At 43.3% G+C, this 27,371-nt stretch overlaps 1 protein-coding gene across 3 annotated transcripts in view; it reads right to left on the bottom strand.

The window, feature by feature from the left end:
• The window catches only part of CAPN13 (calpain 13), a 78,312-nt gene extending 52,278 nt beyond the window's left edge, over nt 1–26,034 (bottom strand). The window contains exons 1-3 of one of the 3 annotated variants that reach the window (XM_077843701.1): nt 25,884–26,034; nt 11,838–11,952; nt 8,681–8,897 (exon numbers count right to left, since the gene is read on the bottom strand). In XM_077843701.1, coding sequence (XP_077699827.1) covers nt 8,681–8,878 — 198 coding nt within the window. In that variant the 5' untranslated portion in view covers nt 8,879–8,897; nt 11,838–11,952; nt 25,884–26,034. The remainder of the gene's footprint in view (nt 1–8,680; nt 8,898–11,837; nt 11,953–25,883) is intronic. The other 2 variants (XM_077843702.1, XM_077843703.1) reach the window with 2 other exon arrangements.
• Nucleotides 26,035–27,371: the final 1,337 nt, after the last annotated feature.

Below are 27,371 nucleotides of genomic sequence, written 5' to 3'. Positions count from 1 at the left end.
GGCAAACAAAGGTGTGCATGTCTGCAAACACCTCAGCCCAGCTTGCTCTGGAGGGGTAGTCGCCTCACTAAGCCTGCTCCCACTGCCTTCTCTACAAATAGCTGGCCTCTCATATGTGCCAGGAGAGGTGCACATAGGCCCAGATCCTCCCCAGGGTGGGGGGGAGGTGGGGGGGAGGCACCAAGGTGGCCCACCAGGTACCCATATCTGGGATCCAAGCCCAGTCCACCCAATACCCATGTATGGGCAGACACAGGGACCTCCCCAAACACAAGTGAGCAGGACAGAACTCTGCAGGACCACTCTCCCCATTCAAAATAATCTGGGGACACTTCAACTAGCTGTCCCTAGCCCTTTCTACTACAAAAAGGAAGTGAAGGTCTCACTGGGTTTGTTATCAGTGAGCTGATGCTTAAATTCTCCACTGGAGGGAAATACAGAGTAAAGACCAGTGGCCTTGGGACTGGGAACAAAGACAGCTCTGCTCAGCTTCCCTGACCCACCTGCGGGTCCCCAGCTCTCCTCTGCTGTTTGTTCCTGGTTTCCCTGAAGTGACTGGCAGGGGGGGGAGTGGGTGTGCTGAGAAGCATCCACACAGACCTGGTGTGGCATCCTGCTGTGCATTCTCCCCACATGACTTTCCTGGGCTTCAGTTTCCTCATGTGCAAAATGGAGATGCCAGTGATAAAGCGTTCTAGGTGCTGGTTGCCTTGCTGGGGTCCAGGGGCTTTATTTGCCCATGGTCTCCCACTAGCCTTGCAAAGCAGGAGTCTTTCCATTTTACAAATGAGGAAGGATGTGAATACTTAGCAGAGCATCAGACGAGGTACATGGTCAATAAATATTGATTCCCTTCTTCTGTAATATTTGCAAAATTAAAAAGGCCACACTCAGACAAACCCAGAGCTTCAAATGCATTCATTATTAAACATGATAGAATAAAAACATGAATTAAACAGTCAACTCATAGATGTTAGAAAGACAAAAAGAGCTGCAAATATAGACAGGAAAAAAAATGATAAAAGAGGACAATTAGTGAATTCTAAAATAGAAAAACAGCAAGATCAATAAAGCAAATAACTCATTCCATTTGGGGGAGAATGTTTACATAGACCCAACCTTTGGCAAATATGGGAAAGAAGCCCAACTAAAATTAGAAATATAAACGAGGTTTTATAGAAGATCATAGGGGAAGAGAGGGAAAAATAAAACAAGATGAAATTAGAGAGACAACATAAGAGACTCATGGGGAAAAAACTGAGTTGTTGGAAGGGAGGGGAGGTTGGAGTTACTGGGTGATGGGCATTAAGGAGGGCATGTGATGGAATGAGCACTGGTATTATATAAGACTGACGAATCACTGAACTTTACCTCTGAAACTAATAATAGATTATATGTTAATTGAATTTAAATTTTAAAAATATGGAAAAACAAAAAATGTGGTTTTAGCAATATAAAAACATGATGTAAAATTCTATAGTAATCAAGTAAAAATAGTGATGATTTTCTGACTAAAATTAACATGACCCAAAATGAGTCATTAGTAAACAAACTGTAAAAAAGAAAAAAAATCAATAACCTTGCCATTTTGTATTTTCAAATGATCAAAGAATATCTCCCTAACAGCTTTGTAAAGGCTTCTAAGGACACATGATTTCCCGTGGAGTTCTCTCAAATTTTGCAGAGAATGGACAATTCCTGTGTCATTTACAGCTTCAGACGAAGGGAGGAAGGGAGGCCTTGCTACCATTTATTTTAAGAAGCTAGCATAGCCTGGGACAGTGAAAGCACAATATGCATACATATACACACACTCACAAGATGGATTTCACTTATGGAAATACACCAAAATAAAAATCCAGCAAATGAAACAAGAAATTGTTATGTCTAACCCACTATAATCAAGCAAGGTTTGCCCTAGAAATGAAGGATGCCAGGGTGGTTGCATATCAGGATATGTAATATTATAAGATAGTATTTACACGAGTCAAAGGAGAAATGATTTATATCCTTCTAATAAATGCCATGAAGGCACCTAATAAATGTACAACTTTCTCTGATTTACCAAAATGATAAAAATCAAAATTAAAAATGTAGCTAATTAGGAGCAGAAAGATATTTTAATGCTATAAAAATTAAATGGCAATTATTGCAAGTCAATATTCATTATCAAGTTTATGGAAAAACACTGGAATCCTCTGCATCAATGCTGGGCACAAGAACTGCATCTGTGTCTCATGTCCTCTGAGCTGCTGTTTTTTCCCCAGCCTGGGCTTCAGGGGGATGCCAAACTATCTAAAAAGAGCAAGGGTAGGGGTGCCCGGGTGGAAGTCCGCTGAGTGTCTGACTGGCTCAGGTTGTAATCTTAGGATCCTGGGATCAGGCCCTGTACAGGGCTCCCTGCTCCGCAGGGCGTCTTCTTCTCCCTCTGCCCCTCCCCCTGCTGACGCACGAGTGCATGTGCTCTCTCCCTCTCTCAAATTAATAAATCTCTCTCTCTTTTAGTTTTTTTTTTTTTTGTAAAGAGCAGAAGTAGGAAGAGAGGGAAATTATACCCACAAGCATTTTAGTCTGCTGGGCTGACTTGTTGAGAGGATAGGTAAAGATGAATGGGTAAAGATGGGATATATATATATATATATATATATATACACACACACACACACATATAGGTATATATATACACACACATATATATACGTATATGTATACATTTATATAAATTCATATATATATATGAATATTACTCAGCCATCAAAAAGAATGAAATCTTACCATCTGCAACAATATGGCTGGAGTTAGTATTATGCCAAGCAAAATAAGTGAGAAAAAGAAAATACCATGATTTTGCTCATATGTGGAATTTAAGAAAAATAATCATAGTGGAAAAAAGAGAGAGAGGCAAACCAAGAAACAGACGCTTAACCATAGAGAACAAACCGATGGTCACCAGAGGAGGGGTGGGTGGGGTTGGGTTAAACAGGTGATGGGGATGAAGCAGTCCACGTGCTGTGAGGAGCACCACAGGGTGTTGTCTGGAAGTGTTGAGTCACTAATTATACACCTGAAATTAATATTACACTGTGTTAACTAGCTAGGAATTTAAAATCAACCTTTTAAAAAATAAAGAGCTAGCAATGCTCTGCAGGTGTCACCAGGTGAGACGAGCACACCAAAGCAGTGAAGTATGTAAGAGTGGCAAGGAACAGTCTCCACCCTGAGTGTGACTCAGAATCACATGGGACCTTTGCAGACAAGCAGACTGTGGGGCTGCCTCCCACAGCCTGCACGGAGTAGGTTAGCTGGAGTTAGCATTCAGGATTTACAGGGCAACACTGATGATTCTAAGACCCTGCCAGGGCAGCGGGGGGCAGGTTCAGGGAAGCTGAGCAATTGGTTCCCGACTCCACAGGGATGGGCTGTGAAGCAGGCAACATGGCCCCATAGTGCCTAGCTCTTCCCCGAGGACCACACCAGCGGACAGGGGCCGCTCAGTGTCTGGGTTTCCTGATTCTGTGAGATGGGCCCTTCGAGGGCTCTCATCATGCATATAGACAGCAGTTGTGATGGTTAATTTTATGACTTGACTGGATCATGGGGTCCCCAGATACTCAGCTAAACATTATTTCTAAATGTGTCTGTGTTTCGAGATGAAATTAGCATTTATTTGAATCGGAATTAGTAAAGCAGATTGCCATCCCCAGTGTGCATGGGCAACACCCAATCCATTGAGGACCTGAATAAAACAAAAGGTAGAGGAAGGGAGAATCTGTCCCTTCTCTGCCTGACTGCAAGCTGGGACATTAGTCTTCTCCTATCCTTGGACTGGGAAGGACACCATCAGCACCCAGTCTTACTAAACTATATCACCGGCTTTACTGGGTCTCCAGCTTGCAGGAGACAAGGTGGCAGCAGTGTGGGACTTCTCAGCCTCCAAAATCACGTGAGTCAATTCCTCACAATAAATACACGAGGAGGCTAAATCTATGTATTTCTTACTGGTTATATCCTACGGGATATATAGATATAGAAAAGATAGATGTAGACACACACATACACACACGCCCACACGTGTATATATATACACCCTATGGTTTCTGTTTCTGTGGAGAACCCTAATACAGAAGCCATTAGCAATAGTCACACTAAGTAATCTTAGCAACTTCTGCATTGTGAAGTCCTGTCTCAAGGCAAACTTTGGGGGGCAATCTGTATTATATTAGCTATATTAAAAGCACATGAAATGCAAGATCCCCTGGAATCTTAGAAAATACTCTCTCTTAAGTGGAACCCAACCAGGCACTCTCCTGCAATTGCTTCTGGAGAGGGCTCTTCCAATGCAACATCACTTAGTATATTTTGGAGTGATTCTTGCATTCATCAAAGACTGCTAATGCACTATCCCAGATGGTGTGCTGCTCTTAGATGAGGGAACACCAGGTTTAGTATCTTGGCATTCAGACACAGGCTAAATATATCTTTCAGAGGGTGGCCAGAGTTCAGGCTGGGCCAGGTGGCAGTGTCATTCTCTTTCTATTTTTGCTAGAGAGCTTTGTTTTATTGGCTTCAAAGTTCTTTGGCTCAATGGCATTTGGTCCTGGCATGATCACTTTGTCACTTTGTTACCTGTTGGCTTTGTAAACTACATTCATAGGTCTCTTTTGTTAACCCCTTCATTTTCTGAAGAACTCATTTTGGTTCCAAGGTGAACCATTTCTGGTAAATGATCCTTTCAGAAACTCCACCCTGGCTACTTAAAAGATGAAAAGTTGTTACCTTAAAATGCAATAATTTATTCTGGGATGGCCAGAGGCCAGAACTCAAAAGGGGCTGCGTTCTGAGCTTCGGGTACCCATCAGACAACAGGTTTTGGGTCCACAGCCCATTATTCAGTTGAGAAATGAAAGGTTTTTCATGGAAGAATGGGAGCAAAAATGAAACTGCTGTCTCTCAATCTGATATATGTTGGTGACTCTGCGATGAAGATCTGGGTCTATAATTCTATGCTGTTCAATATGGTAGCCACAAGTCGTACGTGGCTGCTTTAATTAAAACTCTAATCCTTCAGTTGTACTAGCCATATTCTAAGCACCCAATAGCCACATATGACCCGTGGCTACTCTACTGGACAGTACCAAAAGAATCTTTTAGCTATCATGGAAACTCTATGTACAGTGCTCATCTATTGAACAAGGGTAATATCATCTGCCTCAAAGGACTATTATGGTCATTAAATGAAATGTATGTAAAGTGCTTAGAGTCATACTTAATGCATGTACATACTTGATAAATGGGATTTATTATTTATGAAATTAAAATTTTAAAAGGAAGTCACTCTAACACCAACTTTCATTCAGGGAAATATCATAGATACTCCATGTACAAGTCTAATTCTCAGCATTGTCTCTTGCTGACATGGGGGGTTGCAGGCAGTGCTGAGGCTAATGAGGAGTTGGGTCCCATCAGCGCCATTTACTCATGGCAGGGTCATAGGCTGTTCCAGAACCTGATTGCTTGCCAACGGGGAGAGTGTCAGGAGTAGGTTAGAAATTTCTTAAAGAGAAGCTGAAAGCTGAATGAAGCAGGATATGAAAGAGCTTCTATTTCAAAGTTCCAGCAGCAACATGGATTAGGTTGATTGTTAGAGAGAGGGAGAAAAGGAGAAACAGAGTCAGAGAGAGAACATTATGGGGCATTAAACAGCTTTTCTGCACCAGGCATAGAAAACGGAGTCTAGTTTTAGGTCTCTGACTCTTGTGCTATTAGTGAATCTACCAAGCCTGAGTGAGTACTTAGAGTAGAACAATATCCATGATGATTTAGCAATTCCCTAGGATCCCCATTGTTTGGAAAAGCCTAGAATGTGAAGATGGCCTCAGAAGCCTTGGTGCCACCCTAGCCATTATGCAGTTGAACTTTAAAGGAGTACCAGCCAGACCTCTGGACAGTGACTGGGCAAACTCTAGATTGAGAGGCAACCTTCTGAAAGAAGTGACAGGCAGCAGAATGTGAGAAGAAAGTCACTTCATACTCCCTGCTAGGCTCCCCTAGGTCCTCAAATGGTTTCATCTGACCTACATTTTTCCCCTAAAAGTGTTTGTTGATATTAGCTGAAGACTCAAGCTGCCTGGACTGTGACATCCCAGGGGATCCAAAAGGACAGTCTCTGAGGCTGCTATCCTATACCACCCCTCCCCCCAAATTAATTGTAGTAGCAATAGCTAGTGTTTTCAATGTGCTAGACATTCTTCTAAGTATTGTCTTCATTTATTCCTTAGAATAATATGAGGTACACATACAACATTTCATTTTTACCCTCATTCTTTTTCACCTAAAAAATGGAAAGGAGGATACAACATAGACATTGATAGGAGTCTATTGGTGAACAAAATATTTGTGGCAAATGGGAGCCAAGAATACAACATGAGCTTATGATGAGGCCTGACAGGAGGTAGTATAGGGTGATGATAGGAGGACAAGTCTTAGAGACAGACTCCAGGGCTCAAATCCCAGCTGTACCGTTTTGGGCATGTTATGTAAGTCTCCATTTCTATTTCTCATCTATAAAATGGGGTTAATAATAGTACCTCTTTATAGCATTACTGTGAGGATTTAATGATTCAAAGCCTCTAAAGCCAGGCTTGCCATATGGTCAGTAGTACATAAGTGTTAGCTTTCACAACTAGGATTGAGCCACACTGGCCATGGCTCCTCTTCCAAGCCCCTTTTCAGGAACAACTATAAGCTTTGGCAGTTGAGGATGTCACCATGTTGAAGAGGTGAGTTCAGTGGCCTTCTCATCTACTATCCCTTCTTGTTAAATGAGTCAACCTATGGATTCTCAGTTGTACATATGGAGCTTGAAACCCATGTCAGGGACCTGTAGATAGAGTCATTCCTATCTGTTCACTTATTCATTCAAATACAAATAAGAGTCCTATTGGGCACAAAATCCCATGTGAAGAAAAGTATAGCATGTGGAGTCTGGAATCTTAGTTTAAATCCCAGATTCTTCTCTAACTGTCACCTTGTGCAAGTCCCATCACCTGTCTAAATCTGTTTTCTTCTTAATATAACTGGGAAAGAACAAAGAGACACAGTAAGAGACAATACATGGAAAACTCAGGAAAATACTATACAAATATAAGTGCTGTGATGAAGGACATGAAGACATTTGTCTCAGCTTTTGGCTGAGAAGAAGAATGAGAGTAAGATGTATTTGCCTCTGGCTGCCCTTTTCAGGTTCCTGGCAGGATTCTGTGAAGGTCTTCTCACTCCTATTTGGCTCAGTTTCTCCTTGCCCCCCAAAACACAAAATTTGAGATGTTGCTGGAATCAGAAAGTAAGAAACTCTCAACCCTTCCTAAATAGAAATGTTATAAATTCTTTAACACTAGAAATATGGTCTCACATCTATTAGTCAGCACCTTGGAAAAAAAACTTTCTAAAAGAATCTCAGCATCTAAAAATAACAAAGGGAAAAATATAACCCTTCCATACTTATATAGTTTGCTATTCAGCTCTCCACGGGAGAGAAGGCCAGAAGAAGAGAATCATTGCTGGGGATTTAATGCCTCTGACTGATGAGATGGATCCTAGAAGCCTGATGTACCATCTGATCCTGAGCCCCACCTGATCCCTAATCACCCTCCTCTCCTCCCCAAAACTACAAATCTGTCCCAAGTTAGGGCAAGAGTTGTCACCTCCAGAATTCAGTGTTTTGTCGTATGTCATTCTGTATAACTTTATTGAAAGTATAGTGCTTGGTATTTAATCAGTGCTCCATAACACTTGTCGGTATTATAATGAGCTCACTAGACATTATATTATTTTCTCTTTTTCTAGGTTCTGCTGGCTGCTTTTGGAAGAAAGAACACGTGGTTGGGCATTAGGACCCTGAGAATGGTCCTCACCTGTGTCTTTTGCATCAGTACTAGCTCTGATCAGATTCTGAGAATGTTAAGTGGGCTGAGAAATTTTTCTTGGGGCTTCATGCCCTGAAATGAATATAGTTTAGAAAAACCAACAGGGCTCATCTTACCACAAGGCTGAATTAGTGGCCATCTGCCGAGGTAGGGGAGGAGGGGGTTTTGAATGTTGCCCTAAAATATCTCCCTAATTTTACAGCTAATGTCTGAAATTCTTTTATTAGTGATCAAGCCTTTGCAAGATTGAAAATAGAAATATAAATGAGAGAGGTGAGTCAATTATTTAAATTTATCCTATTGAATAAGTGACTGACATGCTATCTTCCCTTTGAGTAAATTCCAACAGGGAAAAAAGAAAAAAAAAATAAGGACAGTGATAAGGAAAAGAATAAAGAGTGATGGAGACTGACAAACGGGCTTGGTTATGGAGATAAGACCAACTACTACAATCTTAATACCCATGGTTTCCCACGTTTTGGATAAGAACATGAGCATGTAATCTAGTGATGCACTCAGTGCTATATAAATGGGTTAGAATACATGGGTCCTGGTTCCTGGTACAGGGTCCTTCCAACCCACTGAGGATACAACACTGTAGCTGAGGGACCAGATACATTTCATTTTCCTTCCCATCTGGTTTGGGCCATCCTTAAAAACCAGGTCACAGGCCCATCCTTTTTTCTGTGGGAGGTACCATGGCAGGCAGCTCAGAGGGTCCAGGAACTGGGTGTGTTCCTGTGGGGCTCACTCACCTTTGGCCGCATCCACCTCAGGCTGGAGAGGTTTTTACCCTGGACCAGCTGCAGACCTATGGAAGAAATCTCTGCAGGGAATGTCTCATCTTCAAATGGTAGGCCTGTGCTTAGGCAACGATCCAGCAAGGAGTTATAGTCCTGGCCATTGAATTTGATGACAGGGGTCTCGGCTAGAGGCTCCTGGTTGTATGCCATGACTCTCCTTAGAAGATATCTAAGGAGAAAAAAAAAAAAGATGTCTAAGGCCTTTTCCTTCTGGTAAGAAAGAGAGACATTTTTAGGGATAAGCTGTCAAGTTCTTTGCATCAACAGATGTGAGCTTTGGAAAGGTACTCAGAGGTCTCCTACCCCCTTTTACAAGTTGATAGTACTGAGACACAAAACAGTTCTGTCCCCAGTGACAGAGCCAGTTGATGGGTGAACCCAGACTAGAATTCAAGCATTCTTCCTCACAGTTCAATTTTAAATCTGCTGTACCAAAGAGCTACTCAGTATGCTGTTATGTGCATGAGATACTACAGGGGGTATTTGTACATTAATGAACATTTATTGAGTGCTGACCTTATGCCAGGCACTTTTCTGAATGCTGGCAATCCAAAGATAAATACGACATGATCTTTATCCCTTAGGGGCTCATTATCAAGTGGGAAAGATAGATAAGACTTTTCAACAACTAGCTATCATTCAACAGAAACTCTCTAATTAAAAATGTGTACAAAATCCTGTGGATACAAAGAGGAGGAGCTATGAAGTGCCAGGGAAAGTCTGGGATGACTCTCCCCCAGGCAGTGACATTTATTTGAATGGAGCCTTGAAGGAAAGAGACTATGCCAGATAGAGAACTGGTGGGTGTGTATGTATAAATTATTCTCTCTCTATATAAATCTGTCTAGGTTCCTTGAGTAGCAAATGCATGGAAGCCCAGGGGTTGGATTGGAAAGGTCATGGGTGTTAGAGGGAATTGTGTGTGTGTGTGGGGCGGGGGGGGCGGGGTGGAGGAGTCAGTGGGGTTAGGGCTGGAGGCTGGAGATAGGGAATTTTGGCAGAGATGGCCAGGAAAGTAGGTTGGAAAGCTGGACTGTGACATGTTTTTATGTCCTGCAAGCACTGCAGGGCCACTGAAGAGGTAGGTCATGATCAGATCTATCTAAAGGATTGTGAAGGGAGTTGGAGGCCACATGGAGGGGACAGATAGGAACTGAGATAGAGAGGTTAGGATACTGCTTCACGTGTTCATGGGAGAGATAGTTTAGACCATGACTAGTGAAAATGATAGAGAAACAGATCCTAGTGTCATTTTATAGGTAGAACCAATAGGATTACATGATAATTTGAATATGAGGACAGGAGAAAGATATGTGGGGCAGGGAATAAAAGGTAGTATGGTGAACAATCAATGAATTTAAAAGTTTGCTTTCTGCTCTCACCACCCACCTACCAGTTCCACAATACAGAGTTAGTATTCAAGCCTGTGAACATACTTTTCCATCTGTACAAGTTAATGATACCAACCTCATGGGGTTTGTTGTGGTAGTAAATGAGGTTCAACCTACCATAATGAGAAGGGTGACTGGCATACAGTGGGCATTCAATAAAAGTTGGCATCCTAATTTCCCTTAAAGAGATGTCAAGAAAGTCTGGGATTTCTTGTTCAGGAAGCCATAAGTGTATAACTGATGCCATTTACCAAAATGTGTATTACATTCTCCAATCTGTGATGGAAGCTGACTTGAGTCTGAATCCTAAATCTGCACTTACTGATTGTGGGACTTGAAAAGCCTCCTTAGCCCTTAAAGTAGTGCATTTTAAGCTCTTTGACCAGGGCACAGAAGACCCCAAGGTCCATAGGTCCTATCCATTCCTACTTCACAGTGAAAAAGGAATCAAATGACAAATAAAGAACTAAATAAATAAAGAACTAAAGAGGAACATAAATGAACAACTCAAGAAAGAATAGAGCCTACAATCAAATCTTGGATCATACAAAAAAACCATACAAGCTTAAAATAACTTAGTGATGTTCTTACAGTTAATAATATATACACATATAATAATAGTATGTTGCATGTTATTTAGAGAACACAAATTCATAGGCAGAGTATCATCTATAAAGTGTCACTGTACTCACATATTTGGAGGGAATTACACATACAAATGTCTAGCAAATGAGGTAAAAATAATTTCTATTTGAACTATTAGGTTGGACCATATGAGACTATCATTTTTTGGGTCAAAAATTGTTGAATATAGTCTATTTCATATGGCTTCACCTAAGGAAAAGATGTTAGAATGTAGATCATTTCATTTGGTTTAGCTCAATATGTTATATGCATTTCTTCAACCTAGTTCTTGGAAAATAATGGTGAAAACATGTCAATATGCCTCACCACTTACTATAGGGTTAAGAGGAGAGCCCACAACAAATTATATAGAAAGCTGAAATACAGTAAGGTATCATTCAAGAGCAAGAAAACAGTAATAGAAATTGATTGCCAATTCAAGACAAAGGCAATGACACCTGATAATGGAGAGTTGTGAAAATTATGGGTCTCCCAACTCTGCACATGCTCAGGGACAGTGGAACCAATACAGCATTGCCAAGCCACCTACCTTTCAGTAAAATATTAAATTAGGGTATGTGATAAACTCCAGCAGTGAGCTAATTTTAGTTTAGGAAACCAAATAGTAGTTACTCTTAATAGCACAATTATGGGATGTACAAGTGAGTCTGCATGTAGAAGTGAGTCCAAAGAATTTGGCTTGATTTCTCCATCAGAATCTTGCAAAGGCCTTACTTACATCTTGGAGTCAGTTCCCAGGATATCTGTAGAGACCTCACTGCTCACCATTGGGTAGTGGATAGTTAAGAATCCCTGTGTAAGACTCACTTTCCTTATTTGTGAAATGATGACAATAATGTACATGTTGTGGAATTGTTTTAAGACTCAGATGAATCCATGCTTGTCAAGTACTTAGCACTGACTGGTACACAAAAAGTGGTCAATAAATAATGGTTATTAATAGAATTATTATCATTTTGATTATGAAAGGACTGTGCAGAAAGCTCTACACTTTCTAAGATGAAGACTTATTCTTATGAACAACAGTCTTAGAGGGGTCTGCAGGGATGAGGACTAGGGCTAAGATATCATACCTGTGTCCTTAGCTCTGCTGCTGCTCTGAATGCACTGAGAGCCCAGGAAGGGAAGACTCTGGGGGACAGGTTGGCAGGTCTAGGTGTCTGCTGGTGGAGGAGGTGGTCCGCTGCTCTGGGAGAGAAGAGAATCTTGATGGAAAAAAGTGAAGGCAGGCAGGAAGGGGAGGGAGCCTCCCTGCTCCTTGTGTAGACCTCACACCTACCAGGTTCACTCTGTGGCCTCCTGGATTGCTTATGGCTTTGCCAGGAAACAGCCTGCAGACTCACTTTCTCAAGTAGAAAGTGTCTACAGAATTTGACATTTCACTACCGTGTGCAGCAGAAAAGGCCAACCAACTCTCCTAACTGTCATTTTAGGGAGGACTTTTTGGCTTATTTCTTTTATTTTTTTTCTATCTTGCTTCACTGTGAAAAGTAAACAAAGGCCACAGAAGACTCAACTGCCTAGATTAAAAAAAAAAAAAAAAAAAAAGAAAAGAGCGAGAGATGAAAGTTCTTCCTGATCTTCAGGATATAAAGCTGTCTTACTACTGGGGTTACCTCTTGAGGCTAGCAAGAAGAATGGCACAAGAGGAGTTAGAAAAATGGCAAAAACAAAAGAAGTTTACATAAAGTTCCTAATGTGAGAGGCTGTGTGAGCTAATGCATCAAGCCTCAGAACTAGGAGGAGAAGCAGGCAAAAGATGAAGTTGATGGTTATAAAATCTGTTCTGCTCCCTGCAATGTTTGTAAAGTGAGTTTGGTTCAGTCCTTCCTTGTGTTCTCTGCTGAATTGGGTGACTGTCTTGGTCTGTTCAGCCCCCAGCAAAATACCATGTCGTCAACCCAGAATTGTGTATCCAGTGAAAAATATATTTCAGGAATAATAGTGAAATAAAGATGTTTCAGATGAACAAAAACTAAGATATTCATCATCCAAAGACATGCTTCAGAAGAAATGATAAAGTTCTTCAGTTTGAAGGACAATAATAATAGGGAAAACTGATTATGCAGGAATGGTATACAGTAAATATAGGAGTAAATATGTAAGACTGTTTCTTAAATTCTTTAGAATACATAAGTGGGTTTAAAGCAAAAATTATGAGACATCTGGGTGGCTCAGCAGTTGAGCGTCTGCCTTCAGCTCAGGACATGATCCCGGAGTCCCAGGATAAAGTCCTACATCGGGCTTCCTGTGAGAAGCCTGCTTCTCCCTCTTTCTCTCTCTCCCTGTCTCTCATGAATAAATAAATAAAATCTTAAAAAAAAAAAAAAAGGCTACTATGAAGAAACTAAGGTAAAAAAAAAATTGCTGTCACATGAAATGGATACATTTCCTACAATGTATCAAAGTAGACAAAAGAAGAAACAGAAAATCTGAATAACCCTGTATCTAATCAAGAAATTGAATTTGTTAGTAAAATCTTTCCCCAAAAGAAACCCCCAAACCCAGGTGGTTTCATTGGTGAATTCTCTTACTCTTTCTAGGTCAAAATAGCACCAATCTTGCATAAATTTTTTTCAGAAATTTATGCAAGGAGGAGAAGGGAAACACTACTGAACTTATTTTTATTAGGTCAACATATACTAACAATAAAATCTCATGAACAAATTCCCATCCCAGAAAAAAATTTATGCATCACTATTCCTCACAGAGACAGCAAAGATCCTTCACAAAATTTCAGCAAATCCAATTTAACAATGTAAAAAAGAAGAGAAAGAATAGTACATCAAGTTAAGTAGGATTTATTTCAGGAATGCAAGTTTAGTTTAACACTGAAAAAAAAAATCAGTGTAATTAGCCATATTAAAAAGTTAAAAACAAAGCCAGTAATTACATTAAAATTATCTGACAAAATTCAACATATATTTATGGTAAAAATTCACAAAGAAGAGTTACCTAGAAAAGTACATAACATTCTCAAACTAATGAAGGGTATATATAAAAAAAATCTACAGCTAAAACAATCCTTAGTAATAGAATATTTTCCCTCTTATGATCATAGTTAAGACAAGAATGCCCATTGTCACCTTTTTTTAGTGTTCATTATCGCCACTTTTATTTAACATTGTACTGCAGCTCCTAGACAGTTTATAAGAAAATAAGTCTAGAATTAATGATCAAATTAGCAATACAAGGTTAATATTTAAAAAATCAGTTTTATTATCATAAACTAGCAGCAAACAATAGGAAAACAATAGCATTCCATTACAAATACTTGGGGAAAACATCTAACTAAAGACATCCAAGCTCTCTACATCAAAAACTACAAATCATTGCTGAAAAAATTAACATCAAAAACTACAAATCATTGCTGAGAAAAATTAAAGATGGCCTAAATTAATTGGAAAACTCAGTATCTCCAAATGTATCTACAGATTCAATACAATCCCAACTAAAATTTTAGAATGTCTTTTCATTTTTAAAGAAATTGACAAGCTTATTCCAAAATTTATACTTGAACACAAGGGAACTAGAATAACCAAATAATTTTTTTTAAAGAAGACATTGGGGTCTTCTTTAAAAGATGGATGGCTCAGTCATTTAAGCATCCTATTCCTGATCTTGGCTCAGGTCTTGATCTTATGGACGTGGGCTCAGGCCACGCATTGGGCTCCATGCTGTGTGTGGACCCTACTGTAAAAAAAAAAAAAAAAAAAAAAAAAAGGAACACCTGGGTGGCTCAGTGGTTGAGCATCTGCCTTTGGCTCAGAGCATGATTCCGGGGTCCAGGATCAAGTCCCACATTGGGCTCCTGCGGGGATCCTGCTTCTCCCTCTGCCTCTCTCTCTCTCTCTCTCTCTCTCTCTTTCTCTCTCTGCATCTCTCATGAATAAATAAAATCTTAAAAAAAAAAAAACATTAAAGGACACTTAGCCAGCTGACTTCAACTGACAAAAAGATAGACAATCATAACAATGGTGCAGAATGGAGAATCCAGAAACCAACCACAACATAAATGGTCAATTAATTTTTGACAAAGTTTCCAAGATGATTCAATGGAGATAAAAACGTCTTTCAAAAAAGGATTCTGGATCAATTTTATATGGAAAAAAGTACAAAACAACAACAACAAAAAAATGTGGACCCTTACTTCATACCATATACAGAAATCAAGTCAAAACAACCACAAACCTAAAAATAAAGCTTAAAATTATAACACTTTTAGAAGAAAACAGAAGAAAATACTTGCATAGAGGAAGACATAGGAAAAATGTTTGCAAACTTAAGGGTAGGAAAATGTGTCTTTGACAGAATGCAAAAATATGAGCCTTACAAGGAAAAAAAAAATGGATCAATTAGACTTCATCCAAAATATGAAAGACACCATGAAGAAAACAAAAATGCAAATTACACAAAAAACAGGGAAATGACTTGTATTTCGAATAAAGAACTCTTTTAAATCAATAAGAGAAAAGAACCCATTAAAAATGGTCAAAAGATATGAACACTTTACCCAAATAACAGGCAATTACCAACGTGAAAAAATGCTTTACATTTTAAGTCATTAGTGAAATGCAAATTATTACTACACGAAGTAACCACCACCCACCCATTAGAGAGGCTAAAATTTTAAATGCTGACCATATTAAGTGTTGGTAGGGAGATGGCAACTGAAGCTTTCATATACTTTTGGTATGTACGTGAAGTGGTAGGACCACTGAGTGGAATTTCTTGTTTAGTCTATGCATATATTCAACTTCACTAAATATACCAAATTATTTCCCAAGGTTGTACCAATTTATAATCTCACCAGCAATGTATAAGAGTTCCCATCACTCTTTCTCCTCACTAGCACTTGTTACTGGCGAGCTTCTCATTTGAACCCATCTGGTGGGAGTGAAATGCCAACTCCTTGCAGTCTTAATTTATGTTTCCCTGATTACTGGTAAGACTGAGCATCTTTCAGTGTGTTTATTCTTCATTCATATTCCCTCTTGTGTGAAATGAATACCCATATCTTATGCCCATTTGTCTATCACGTTGTCTTTTTCTTATTGATTTGTAGGAAATCTTTATTTACTCTGGATAGTCATCTTTTGTTAGTCATATGTGTTGCAAATATCCTTTCCTACTTGGTGGCTTATCTTTTTATTTCATTTACAGTATCTTTTGATGAACATAGATCTTCTCCCGCAAATAGAAATGTGTTATGATTATTTGTTTGGAAGTTTAATTTTTATAAATTGAGCCAAATGTTAATGCATTTGGGAACATAATATAAGAAACTTTGGGAGGGATTCTCTTTTTAAAACAGGAAGTTTGGACAGCCTGGGTGGCTCAGCGGTTTAGCACCGCCTTCAGCCCAGGGCCTGATCCTGGAGATCCGGGATCAAGACCTGGTATGGAGTCCCGCATTGGGCTCCCTGCATGGAGCCTGCTTCTCCCTCTGCCTGTGTCTCTGCCTCTCTATGTGTGTCTCTCATGAATAAATAAAATCTTAAAAATAAATAAATAAATAAAACAGGAAATTTATTTGTAATTAACAATCATTCCTCCCCAAAGCACTGACTTAAAAACTGTTTATAACTCTATAATAATATTTTTAAGAAGTAGGATATTCACAGCAGCATTCTGAAGTGGACTTACAAAGAAACACTTTGAACACTTAGGAAATGATACTCGGGTTTCTAGAAGCAAATACAGCCTTATCAAAATCAATTACTAAGCTTTCTTTCTTTTTCTTTTTTACTTTTCAAAAAAAGTTCCTACTTTAGAGGAGAAGAATGCCACATAGATGTGGTCATGTGTGTTAAGATACATATAGAACATACCTCGATTTTTTAAGAACAGTATTTGATAAAATTTCCCCTTATTTCCTATATATAGGATGGCAAAATCAGACTAGACTGCAAGACTGGGTAGGTTGTACGCTATAGTATTGTATGGCACAGAAATACTGTGTAGTGTAGTACAGGAGAGGACACAGAATTCACAGTTTGAGCTAGAGATTATGGATGAATAATTTTGGATTATCTCAAAATCACCGTGCCATAATAGTCGCAGAACTCTCCCTTGTCCTGTCCTGCTTAACATTTTTTTTTTATCTTGATCCTGGATGAAGATGTTGAAATGAAAATGAAGATACTTTTCAACTTTTTCATCATTTTTAATGATATAAAGGAAGAACAATTATCCAAGCAGATGGCACAATTAAAATTCTAAAGGACCTCAAAACCGAGAGGATGGAAGTTACCCAAGGAAACTGCAAATCTGTCTTCTCATTTAAAAGTTAACTGTGCAAGTAAACAGTGAGTGAGATTTGCCTTGGCTCACTTTCATTTTGAAAAGACTTTGTAGGGCTTATTTGGCTTCCTATCGTAAATGAGACAACGTGGTGAAAGATGTGCCCACTCTGAGCAGTTGCCACGGCAGGGAGGTGCTGCTAGAGACACTGGGTAGATCTTGGCCTCCTACGAAGCTGCTCTTGACCACTGGCAGACGTCCAATCCACTGTGTTCAGTTCTGGGGGCCACATTTCAAGCAGCACATCAGCACCCTCAGTGGTAGCCAAAGCAGGGTGTTAGGGTAGCACAGGGCACCCAGCCAGGACGGAGCCCTTTGCTTGCAAGCAAGGTTTTCTGGTAAGCAGTTACATCCACCTGGAAAAGGTGGGGTTTTCTAATGATACAAAAATGCCAGCAACTAAACACATATGGAATCTAGAGACCACCTCCTGAGAAGTTGGAAATCTAGAAACATTTCCTGGGAGAAAGACAGACCAAGGGACTTACAGTGACTGTCAGACCCAGCCCAGAAGTCCTGTTCCCAGTGCTCCAGAATAATCCTGATCTGAGAGAACAGGGATTTAGCCATCCTGGTCCCACAGTCTGGCTCCCTCTTGCTGCTTCTCTGACCTCCCAGGGTTATGTTCCTGTTCAGAAAACTGGGCTCTGTCTGGGCCCTTTATTAAAAGAAGGAGGAAGAAGGAGGAAGAGGAAGAAGGAAGAAGAAAGAGAGAAGAGAGAAGAAAGAAAGAAGAAAGAAGAAAAAGAAGAAAGAAGAACAAAGAAAGAAGATGACGTCAACATCATAGGATGGTGGTCAAGAGCATGTGGAATCAGTTTGAAACTTTAAACTTAAGTTTGACTTTAGATGTTGCTTAGAGACTGACTTATCTTGAGCAATGCTCTTACTATCTGAGCCTCCTTTCCTTACAAAAAAAATGGGCTGGAGGTGGTGGTAATCAGCCTCAGAGCACTACATGGGTATTAAGCAACATGATTTTTTATCAAGGGCTTGGCATGGGATGTAATAAAAGCTACGTGGTAGGTCTCCTGATGATCAGCGTGTCAGCATCTCCCCAGGTGCCCACTGCCCTAGCCATGAACCTGAACCCAGGGGCGAGGGCACTGTAACAGGTGATGGGCATGCCAGGCATTGGCCAGCTGCATCTTGGACTTCCAACAGTAGATCTCGCCAGATCCCCAGAGTGGTACCCAGAAGCCTAGCACATGTGGCTATTGAGCGCTGGAAATACAGCCAAGTGCAACTATGGAACTGAATTTTAAATTTTATTTTAATTAATTTACATTTAAATGTAAATATCTACCCATGCCAGTGGACGCCTTATCGGATAGCGCCGAAGATCTGCTAATGTCACAAATGACCATGTGCGCTCTTCAGTGGTGATGGTCAAGCCGAGGTTGAATAACCTTTAAAGGGCAGGTGGGGGAAGGGGTTGCGCAGAAGAATCCTTGCACTGGGCAGATCCTTTCAATTTTCACTTGCTGGGGTTCTCTCAACTGTTCTTCCTCCACATCCAGGCTTTGCCACCAAACCATCCACTTTGTGCCGGTGGTACTGACAGGACCAGCCCGCAGCTCCACAGGCTTCACAGAGACAGGTGCCCCGCTTGCCTACCCTGGGGTCTGCGCCTCCAGGAGGAGCTTAGCAAGTCCCAGCAACAAAGGGTGATTCTGTTCGCATTTTGTTTTCAATGAGCTAAGAAACAGGAAGCCCGAGTTCAATTGTTCCCTGCCCAGGAGTGATGCACACAGCTCTCTCCTGGCTGGTGTTTTTCAGAACAATGGAAATAAATCTGATGTAATGTAGCAGAACATGACAAGGGATGGTTTTCCCTTTAACAAATACTCATTTGAAATGGTGCCCAAACCCTGCACGAGGAGCGATCTATTTCCCACAACAGTGTTCCAGCAAAACCCATTACTAATTCCACAACTCAAATTAAAACTAACAGAGCTTGAAGGCTGGGGCTGACACTCTCTCTGCTGACAAGGAGCAAGGAAGGAGGGTGGGGGAAGGGGCCCGGCGCACTCGCGTGTGTATGTGTTTAATTACACTGTTTAACACATTGAGAATAATTTAGCCACCCGAGTGGAGAAAATAAGGCACTTAACTGCTCTCTGGCGGAAAAAAGCCCCGTGCAAACCACTTGCAGCTATATGACACCTAGGCACACCTCAGGGCTTTGGAGAGAGAGAGAAGGGGGAATGGAGGGAGAGGCAGGTGAGTATGGAGAGGAAGAGGGGGAGGAAGGAGGAGGAAGGAGGAGAGGAGGAGAGGGAGAGATGAAGGCAGTGGGGAGATAGAGCAAGGGGAAGAGAAGGAGTTAGAGGGGGAGAGGTAGAGAGAAAAAGAGAAAGAAGGGGAATTTTGTACATATACAAATCACCTATGAGCTGGGAAGGCACAAGACTATCTCTCAAGAGACGTAGTATGAGGTGGTGTCAAGGTGAAAAGGAGAACAAACTTTGTATTTTAGAAAGGAAGTTAACACCTAGACCTGTGCTTCCCCCACTTCAGAATCATCTCAGTGAGTTTCTGGCCTTTGTGGCCTGAAAGCCATGAGAGGGATGTGCGGCCCCTAGAAAGGTAGGTCTCAGAGGAAGAGTCTGTGGGCTCACTATCCAGTAGGAGAAACTGAGGCTTACAGTCAAAGAAGTCAAGTCTGGCCAGCCCTTGGCAGAGACTCCTGTCCAGCCCTCCGCTTTGAGGCTGGCAATCTGGCCTGCAAGAAGGTCATGTCACTGTCCCCTGCCAAGGGGCATCTTCTCTTCTGTTTCATTAGGACTGAGAGGTCTGAGGTCATCTCTAACCCACCGAGGGCCATGGGAGCCAGAGAAATGAAAGAAGGCTCTAGGGCAGCCCGAGTGGCTCAGCGGTTTAGCGCTGCCTTCAGCCCAGGGTGTGATCCTGGAGACCAGGAATCGAGTCCCATGTCAGGCTTCCTGCATGGAGCCTGCTTCTACCTCTGCCTGTGTCTCTGCCTCTCTCTCTGTTTCTCGAATAAATAAATAAAATCTTAAAAAAAAAAAAAAAAGAAAGAAAAGAAAAAGAAAAGAAAGAAGGCTCTAGCATGGCTTCAGATTTTCAAAGCTCCCAGCCCTGGAACAGGCAGCAGAGGAGTAAATGTTCCAAACAGAACCACCCACTGCCTGCCCCCCAGGGACTCAGGTTCAGCATCAGGGCTGATGGCCTAGGAGATGGGTGGCCCGGCGGGGGGGAGGCAGAAAGCCAAAACCACTCTCTGTGGCCCCCAGATAGTGAAGCCCCATCCTCCTTGCTCCCTGGTGCCCTCACTGTGTGGACCCAGCCTCTTCCAGCCACTTCCAGGACCTGGGGTCTCAGGTTGCTCAAGACCTCAGCCAATGGGTCCCTCATAGGAGACCCTGCAGGGCAGCAAAATGATCTGCATGCCGGGCAGAGGGGAGTCTGTACCGCTCCGCTGAGGCACGCTGTACCCTTCCTCTTGCCTGTTCCCCCTTTAGAACTCTCAGAAGGCTGGTGCTTTTCACTGCAATGTTCTATATTTCTGGAGCAGATAATGTGGGTTCTAATGCACCCTAACCAATACCGCTGGGCAGACAATGAAATAGGAACCTACTGATATATTATTTCTTTCAGTTAAATTGGGTTCACCATGTGCAGACATAAATAAATGAAACTTGTGGGGTGCCTGGGTGGCTCAGTCGGTTAGGAGTCTGCCTTCAGCTCAGGTCATAGTCCCAGGGTCCTGGGATCAAGCCCCATGTTGGGCTCCCTGCTCAGTGGGAAGCCTGCTTCTCCCTCTGCCCTTGCTCATGCTTTCCATCTCTCTCAAATAAAATCTTTTTTAAAAAGTGAAACTTGCCTTTGCATGAAAAGACCCTCTTTCCCATTCCGAAAGATCTCTGATATGTGTCATTTAATCACAGAGGAAGCCTAGAAAGTTCCTGAGTAGATTGGCAATGTATTCAGAGGACAAGGCTGAGTGTTCATTCTAGGTTCTATCTGTGCCCCAGAAACACCGTGTAATATTTGGTATGATCTTGGGATTTCAGGGCATGGGTTGTTTTTTTTTTGTTTTTCCTATTCATAAAGAGAAGATACACTTTCTACTTAGCACATTCCAGCTCCTTCTTAAGAAAGGGGGGGGGTGGGGGTTAGGACATTGGGGCCTGTCATGTATAATCTAGGTCTTCAGAGCTGCTATTTCTGACCCACCCTCCCCAGGGAGCCCAGGCTCAGTGCTCATGGCCTAGAGGCATGAATCAGAGAGGGTGTGTAGGCTGGCCCTGTGTTCCCTGGGTGTAGGGCCTTTTCGCTTTCCTAAAGTTCTTTGAAAGTTGATACCACATTTAGATAATCAATTTATTCTTAAATAATTTTCTCTTGGTCTTAGACTTTCAGCAGAGGCAGATGAAGTAAAGAAAACGGATGAGACAGAGACATAGGGAGAAGGGCAGGGGACCGAGACAGCCGGTGGGTTGTTGGGGATCCTGAGGACAAGTGGGAAAGCAATGAGGCCAAGCTGCCAGGAAGGACAAAACCCACTACGGAAAGTTCTCATGCAAGCCCAGCATCCTGTGGTGCTGAATCGGAGCCCACACACCGCTGGCTTTCTCACCCCGCAGACGTGAGCCCTCAGGCATCCAATGGCAGAGACCCCCTGGGCCTGCTCTACAGTCCCCTCCTGCGACACGGGTCCATAGGGTAAGATCCAGGCCACTGCTCCGGCCACAGCAGTTTGAGCTCGGGCCTCCCAGTGTGCATCTGGCATTTCTGGGCATCTCAGGCCTGTGGAGGCCACAGGGGCAGTGCGGGAGAGTGTGGGACTGGGAGCCCGGTCCTGGCTCTACCAACGGCCGCTCCCCATGTGGTGTGGGGGTGGCAGGGGTGGAGACAGAGGGTCAGTGGCACCAGCAGTCAACCACTCTAAGGGAGAGACTCCCTTTGCCAACCAGCTCCAGAACTTATGGCAATGGTGTGTCCCAAGAAAGCCCAGGTCAACCTGCTTGCTCTGAGCATTTTCTGAAACCAAGGTTCCACCCAGGTGGATGTGGACGGGGCATGGGTTGGTGGGAGAGGAAGTCTTTTGAAACGAGTTTCTGAATTAAATAGGTCAAAGAGCACTGTGAAAGAAAATGAACTTAGAATGTCTGTGTGTGATGAAGTTAGAAGAGGTGTGTGTATGTGTGTGTGAGAAGGTGAGTGAAGCAGAGAAAAGCAGGCTGAGGGGGGCTTAGGCTTCTGAGAGTTCCCACAATCCTTCTTTCACGTTTTCTCACCTCCCCCCTTAAAAAATCCAAGAAGGCCAGAACACTGGAGGGGCTGGGGTAGGCAGAGGAGGTGGGAAAAAGAGGAGCGGAGGATCTAGGAGCGTGCCTGTGAGGGGTGTGAAGAGGCCCTGTGGGAAGAGCAGGCAGGAGAGGGAGGGACTGCACCCACGGAGCCTTAGCTGAAGCCAGGAGGAGATGCCACCCCAGGAAGCCTCCCTCCCTCCTGCTGCCTCGGCTCTGTGCCAGAACAGGCGAGGCCCCGCGGGAGCCACGGGGAGGCTTGTGCCCATCTGGAGAGAGTGACGTGGTCACAAGAAGACAGTTGCAGGCAGCATCATGGGGAGACAGCAGTGTTGGATCAGGATGGCCCCAGAGTTGAAGGAATGTGCCCACGGTGGCCGGCAGTCCAGAGTCCTGGGAGCCAGCACATCCTGAATGCCTCTGCCCCAAGTTTCTCCCCCAGCCAATGCCATCTAAAAGTTTCTTACCTTTATTTCCTGAAGGGATGCTGGGGAGTTTGGAGATGGAGCAGAACGATGTAGCTTAGCTGGTTGGCAGCCACACCGGTAAGGATTTGACTGGGGACAAGACCTGATGTTTGGCAAGGAGAATCGAGGAAAGATTCCTGTGACCTCTCCTGTGCCCAGTACTGATCCAGGTGTGGGTCACTGGCTGCGTCTCCTGAAGGCAGGTGTGTGGTCACTTCTGATGGAGATACACCCCTCAGGGCCTGTGGTCCCCAGGCGGTGATGGGGCCTGGCTCAGTCCCCTGAGCTCCAGGAGGTCCTCCTGGTCAGGCCTGACCTGATACACAGGTACGGGAGGTGGGCACAGCAGGGCTGACCAGGGATCAGAAGGCTGAGAACTGCCAGAGGGACCATCACTTCAGAGAGAAACGAACCAAAGGTCCCTTGTGGCTCTTTTGGCAGAATGAGAATGTCAATCCCAGAGCCCAAGGACTCAGAGGCAGCCCATCCTGGGTCACTACCTCAGTACAGGACACTGTTGGCATCTTCCCTACGACTCCAGCAGAAGGGGCAGCAGTGGGCCCAGCCTTCATTGCCACACCCCTACACCAGCTCCTGAAGACCTACCTGCATTTGTGTATTAGCTAAATAGAGGGTCTCTGAGCAGGAGGAGATGACGCTCAGCTGCACAGTTCACAGGGCCTGGAAGGCCCCTCCAGGATCACCTTGTTCAACTATCTTAATTATTAAAATGAGGAAATAAGGTTTGGTCAAGCTTTCCTGATTGCTTATTGGGGGACCCAGCTTTGCAGACTGGTGAGCATGCACAGCCTCCACCATATCACAGTCTTTTTAAATTCAAAACGGTTAGTACAAAGCAAAAAGCAGTACATGGTAGAGGAGTTCCCTGATAATTTAGGGATCAAGACAAGCCAGACGGAACCCAGGAGGGCGAGGGCCCAAAGCAGTGCTTCCAGCCCAGCTTTGGGTATGGGAAGTGCTGGCCGATTCTGCTGGACCAGTTTCTTTGGTTGGGCCCTTCTCAGATCCTTTATTTTTTTTTTTCCAGCTTAAATTAGTTTATTTTACCTTTCAATCTTAGAGATCAGGAGTCTGAAATGGAGGCCACTTGACAGAATCAGGTTTGCAGGGTTGCATTGCTTCCAGGGACCTTGGCAATACTATTCCTGTCTTGTTAGGAACCTCCCCTGAATAGGATCTGGAGAACGTTAGGCCCTTAAATCTGGTTGGTTCCATAAATTTCTATCTTGTCCATAGATACTTGACATCACCCTCTCATCACCATCACTGCCAACCTAACTTGCATGAAAATGCAAGAAGGGAACTGTGTTTGGGTGGGGGAGGCAATATTGGTGAAGATGCCTGCTTTCTCCTTCACTCCGACACTGCTGACCTCCACTGAGGAGAGCCTGGGGCTTACACCTCTTCCCCTAAATCTTAGAGTACGTTTTAATGCAATCTTTCAAATCTAGGCATGTATGGAAGAGGAGATGGCCAGTGTGTGGTGGTTGACATTTGGATTTCTACTTTGGAAGCCTTTTCTGGCAATCTTCCCTTTGCTGCCTGATCCAAGAGAAGACCAAGAAGAGCTGTTTTGAGGGGTCACAGAGTTTTATTCCTGTAATACCTCTCACAGGGCCACTTGAGTTTTTTCATGGGTCAACTTGAATAAAGGGGATAACCCTGGTTTATTTCAATCAGCTGTTATAGTTAGGTACTGGGCTGCACTGGAACACAGCAAATACAAGTGATAATAAGTAGAAGCAATGATGACCTTCAGGCTTATGCCCTTTAAAGGAGGTTGCCTCCTCTTCTCTATTCTTGTTATTGAGGCTAGATTGAACATCTCTAGGAATGTCAGAACAAAAGCAGAACCATGTTCCTTGAGTGTTCTTGCCGGCACATTTTCTAAGAGGTGTCCACTGGGCTAGGACATCCTAGCAAAGAAGAGCTGATTTCTGTTAACAGTCCTGAGCTACATTTGAGGGGAGAAGATGGTCCTGCAGGTGGAGTTAGGGTGCTTGTAACATCAGAGCCTTTATATGCAAATGTGCATATAAGGACTCTGGGGTGGAGAGGGCCTAGGCAGGAGGTAGAGAGTGGGAAGCACAAATACCGGTGGCACAAATACCTTTGGTGAATTATGTTCTCATTACCCAATGTGCTAAGTATTGGATCCTCTTGAAGCTATCACCCACAGGACAAAACAAAACAAACAAAAAAAACCCCAAAAAAACAACAACACAGGTTTAGGTCCAGCTGGGACAATTCAAGAGAGACTGAGTCACTACCCCATTGATGACACATGGGAGTCAGCAAAGTTCTGTTTCTGTCCAGGGACCAGCAGGGCAGTTAGCAGGTCATAACCCAACTGTATCCACAGAGGGAAAAGGTCTGCACTTATTCTACTCTGGTTAGCTTGGGTTCAAGCAGAACAGCTAGCACTCTAGCTCCCTAGGAACAGAATCCCATCTCAAAGACGACCTGACCTGAACAGCCACAGAGGCATAGGCACCGACAGTGAGGTAGCGTAAGGGTAACGGAAACCATCTCAATCTCTGAAGGGGGAATCAGTCTTGTGGTCAATCCAGATTTTCCAACTTTGTTCTTGTTATTATCAAGCTAGATCATCTGAAAACAAAAGGCAAGGCCTGGGCCCCATTCCTTCCTTCTGCAAATATTAAACCTGTACACCGTGTCAGAAATTGAACATGGGTGAACAAGGAGACAGGATTCATTCCAACAGAGTGTCCCTTACAGTCCATGTAGCCCTCGAGGTTGGAGCTTCGCGCACAAAATCAAAGGTGACTTAATGTTAGAGGACATATGCCAAGCTTAGATGATGAGCTCTTAGGGAGTCGGTTCATCCTTTGCCCTAGTTTTCCTTAGAGCCTAACCTTGGACCATTTGCACCAGAAGTATCAGGTTTTTGGAGCTACCGAACACACATCTCTGGTGGGGAGACTCAGAATGGACATAATTAAGACACCTTCTGGGAGAAATGCATATGCTCACTGAAGTTTGGACCACTACTTTGGTCCAAAGCCCCGGGAGGTCACCGCTCCCATCCTACCTGTTTCCTAGATGGGTGTATCTGATGTCAGCGGTCCAGGTTAGGGCTGGCCAGGTCCTACACGCTCAGCAGCAGCGCTCTGCAGGATGGAGAACGGCGGGGGCAGAGGAGGGTAGCAGTCTCTGGAGGAAACGCAGCAGGCTAGCAGCGTTGGCAGAGTCTGTGCCTCTTCCTTCCCTCAGGCTCCTCCTTATACGGGCTCACCTGGGAGTGCCCCACCTTAGTTAAACAGTGACTCCTGGACCAGGTCTCAGGGCCTCCTGGAGAGAGGATGTTGTGTTCACCTGCAAGGTTTTCTCTGTCCCCTCCTAATTCCAGCTAACCTCTTGGAGCCCCCCACTGAGCAGTCGATTTCTTGGCTGCCTTGGGTGTGGTTTTTTTCCCCATTGTTTCCAGGTATGTCAGTGCCTTTATTTTATGTGGGGCAACAGGAATGGGTTATCCGAGTCTCTACAGAAGCCCTCTTGAAACAGGCTCACCCAGTGAGTGCAACGTGCGGCTGCCATGTGTTGCACATCAAGAGGGGCCACTCAGAGTAAGTCACCTCACATGGGTCTTCTGCTGGAAAGGGCACTTTCTTTCTACAAATAGGTTGCAGACCTCATTAACCCCTGGGCTTGGTGAGCCTGGGGCAAGGTCCACATCCCTGCTGCTTAATAGATTGGGGAATAAAGAGATGAGAACCCCGATAGCACAGCTCACCTGTGTTACAGGTGAGAATGATAAAATAGGGAAAGCAAGAAAAAAATGTAGAAAGCACCAGACACTGATGTGACTGGATCCATCCTCATCCTGTGATGGTGAGGAAAAGATGGGTTTGGACCACAGAAGGAAGAATTGGAGCGCTTGCCAAGTGTGGCTGGGACTGCACCCCTGGGCGGCAGCCAGGTGGATGGGGAGGGGTCCCTCAATGATTGGAAGTGGGCTTTAATCCCACTTCCACAATTCCTAGCTCTCTGCCTTGGGCCAGGCCCTTCTCCTCTGAGTCATGGTGGACTGTGATATGAGAGTTATGAGGCTTGCCCCATCTCCCTCATATTTATTTAACAGAACGCCTGCACCCCAGGGGACATATTCTGCTGAAACTTTCACTGTAAATACAGTCAGCAATAAACACACTATCGCATGAATATAATTAATGAATAAATAGACATCTATTTGTGGTGCGGGCTCAAAATGACTTTACTAATAGGGTATGCAATCAAAAATGTTTGAAAGCCATAGTTCCAGAAAAATACACTGTGCAAATGCTTCAGAAGGCTCTGCCCACCTAAGTGTATCATGAGACAGTGCCTAAAAACACTGAGGGTTTCCCTGCTTACTGATGATGATTTTGTCTTCTCTCATATCATCAAATATTTTTGTTTTCCCCTTGGAAGCAACTACTATTGCCTCAGAGCAAGACTTGGGGGTATTGGGTTGAAAAGGGAACCATCTCCCAAAGGAGCATTCTTGGGACTAGGAGACAAGTCTCTGTGGATGAACGTG

Source organism: Canis aureus, chromosome 12 (assembly GCF_053574225.1).
Source record: "Canis aureus isolate CA01 chromosome 12, VMU_Caureus_v.1.0, whole genome shotgun sequence".
In the NCBI taxonomy this organism is placed as follows: domain Eukaryota; kingdom Metazoa; phylum Chordata; class Mammalia; order Carnivora; family Canidae; genus Canis; species Canis aureus.
Note: the sequence above shows the minus strand (reverse complement) of the source record. Positions and strands in the feature narration are given on the sequence as shown.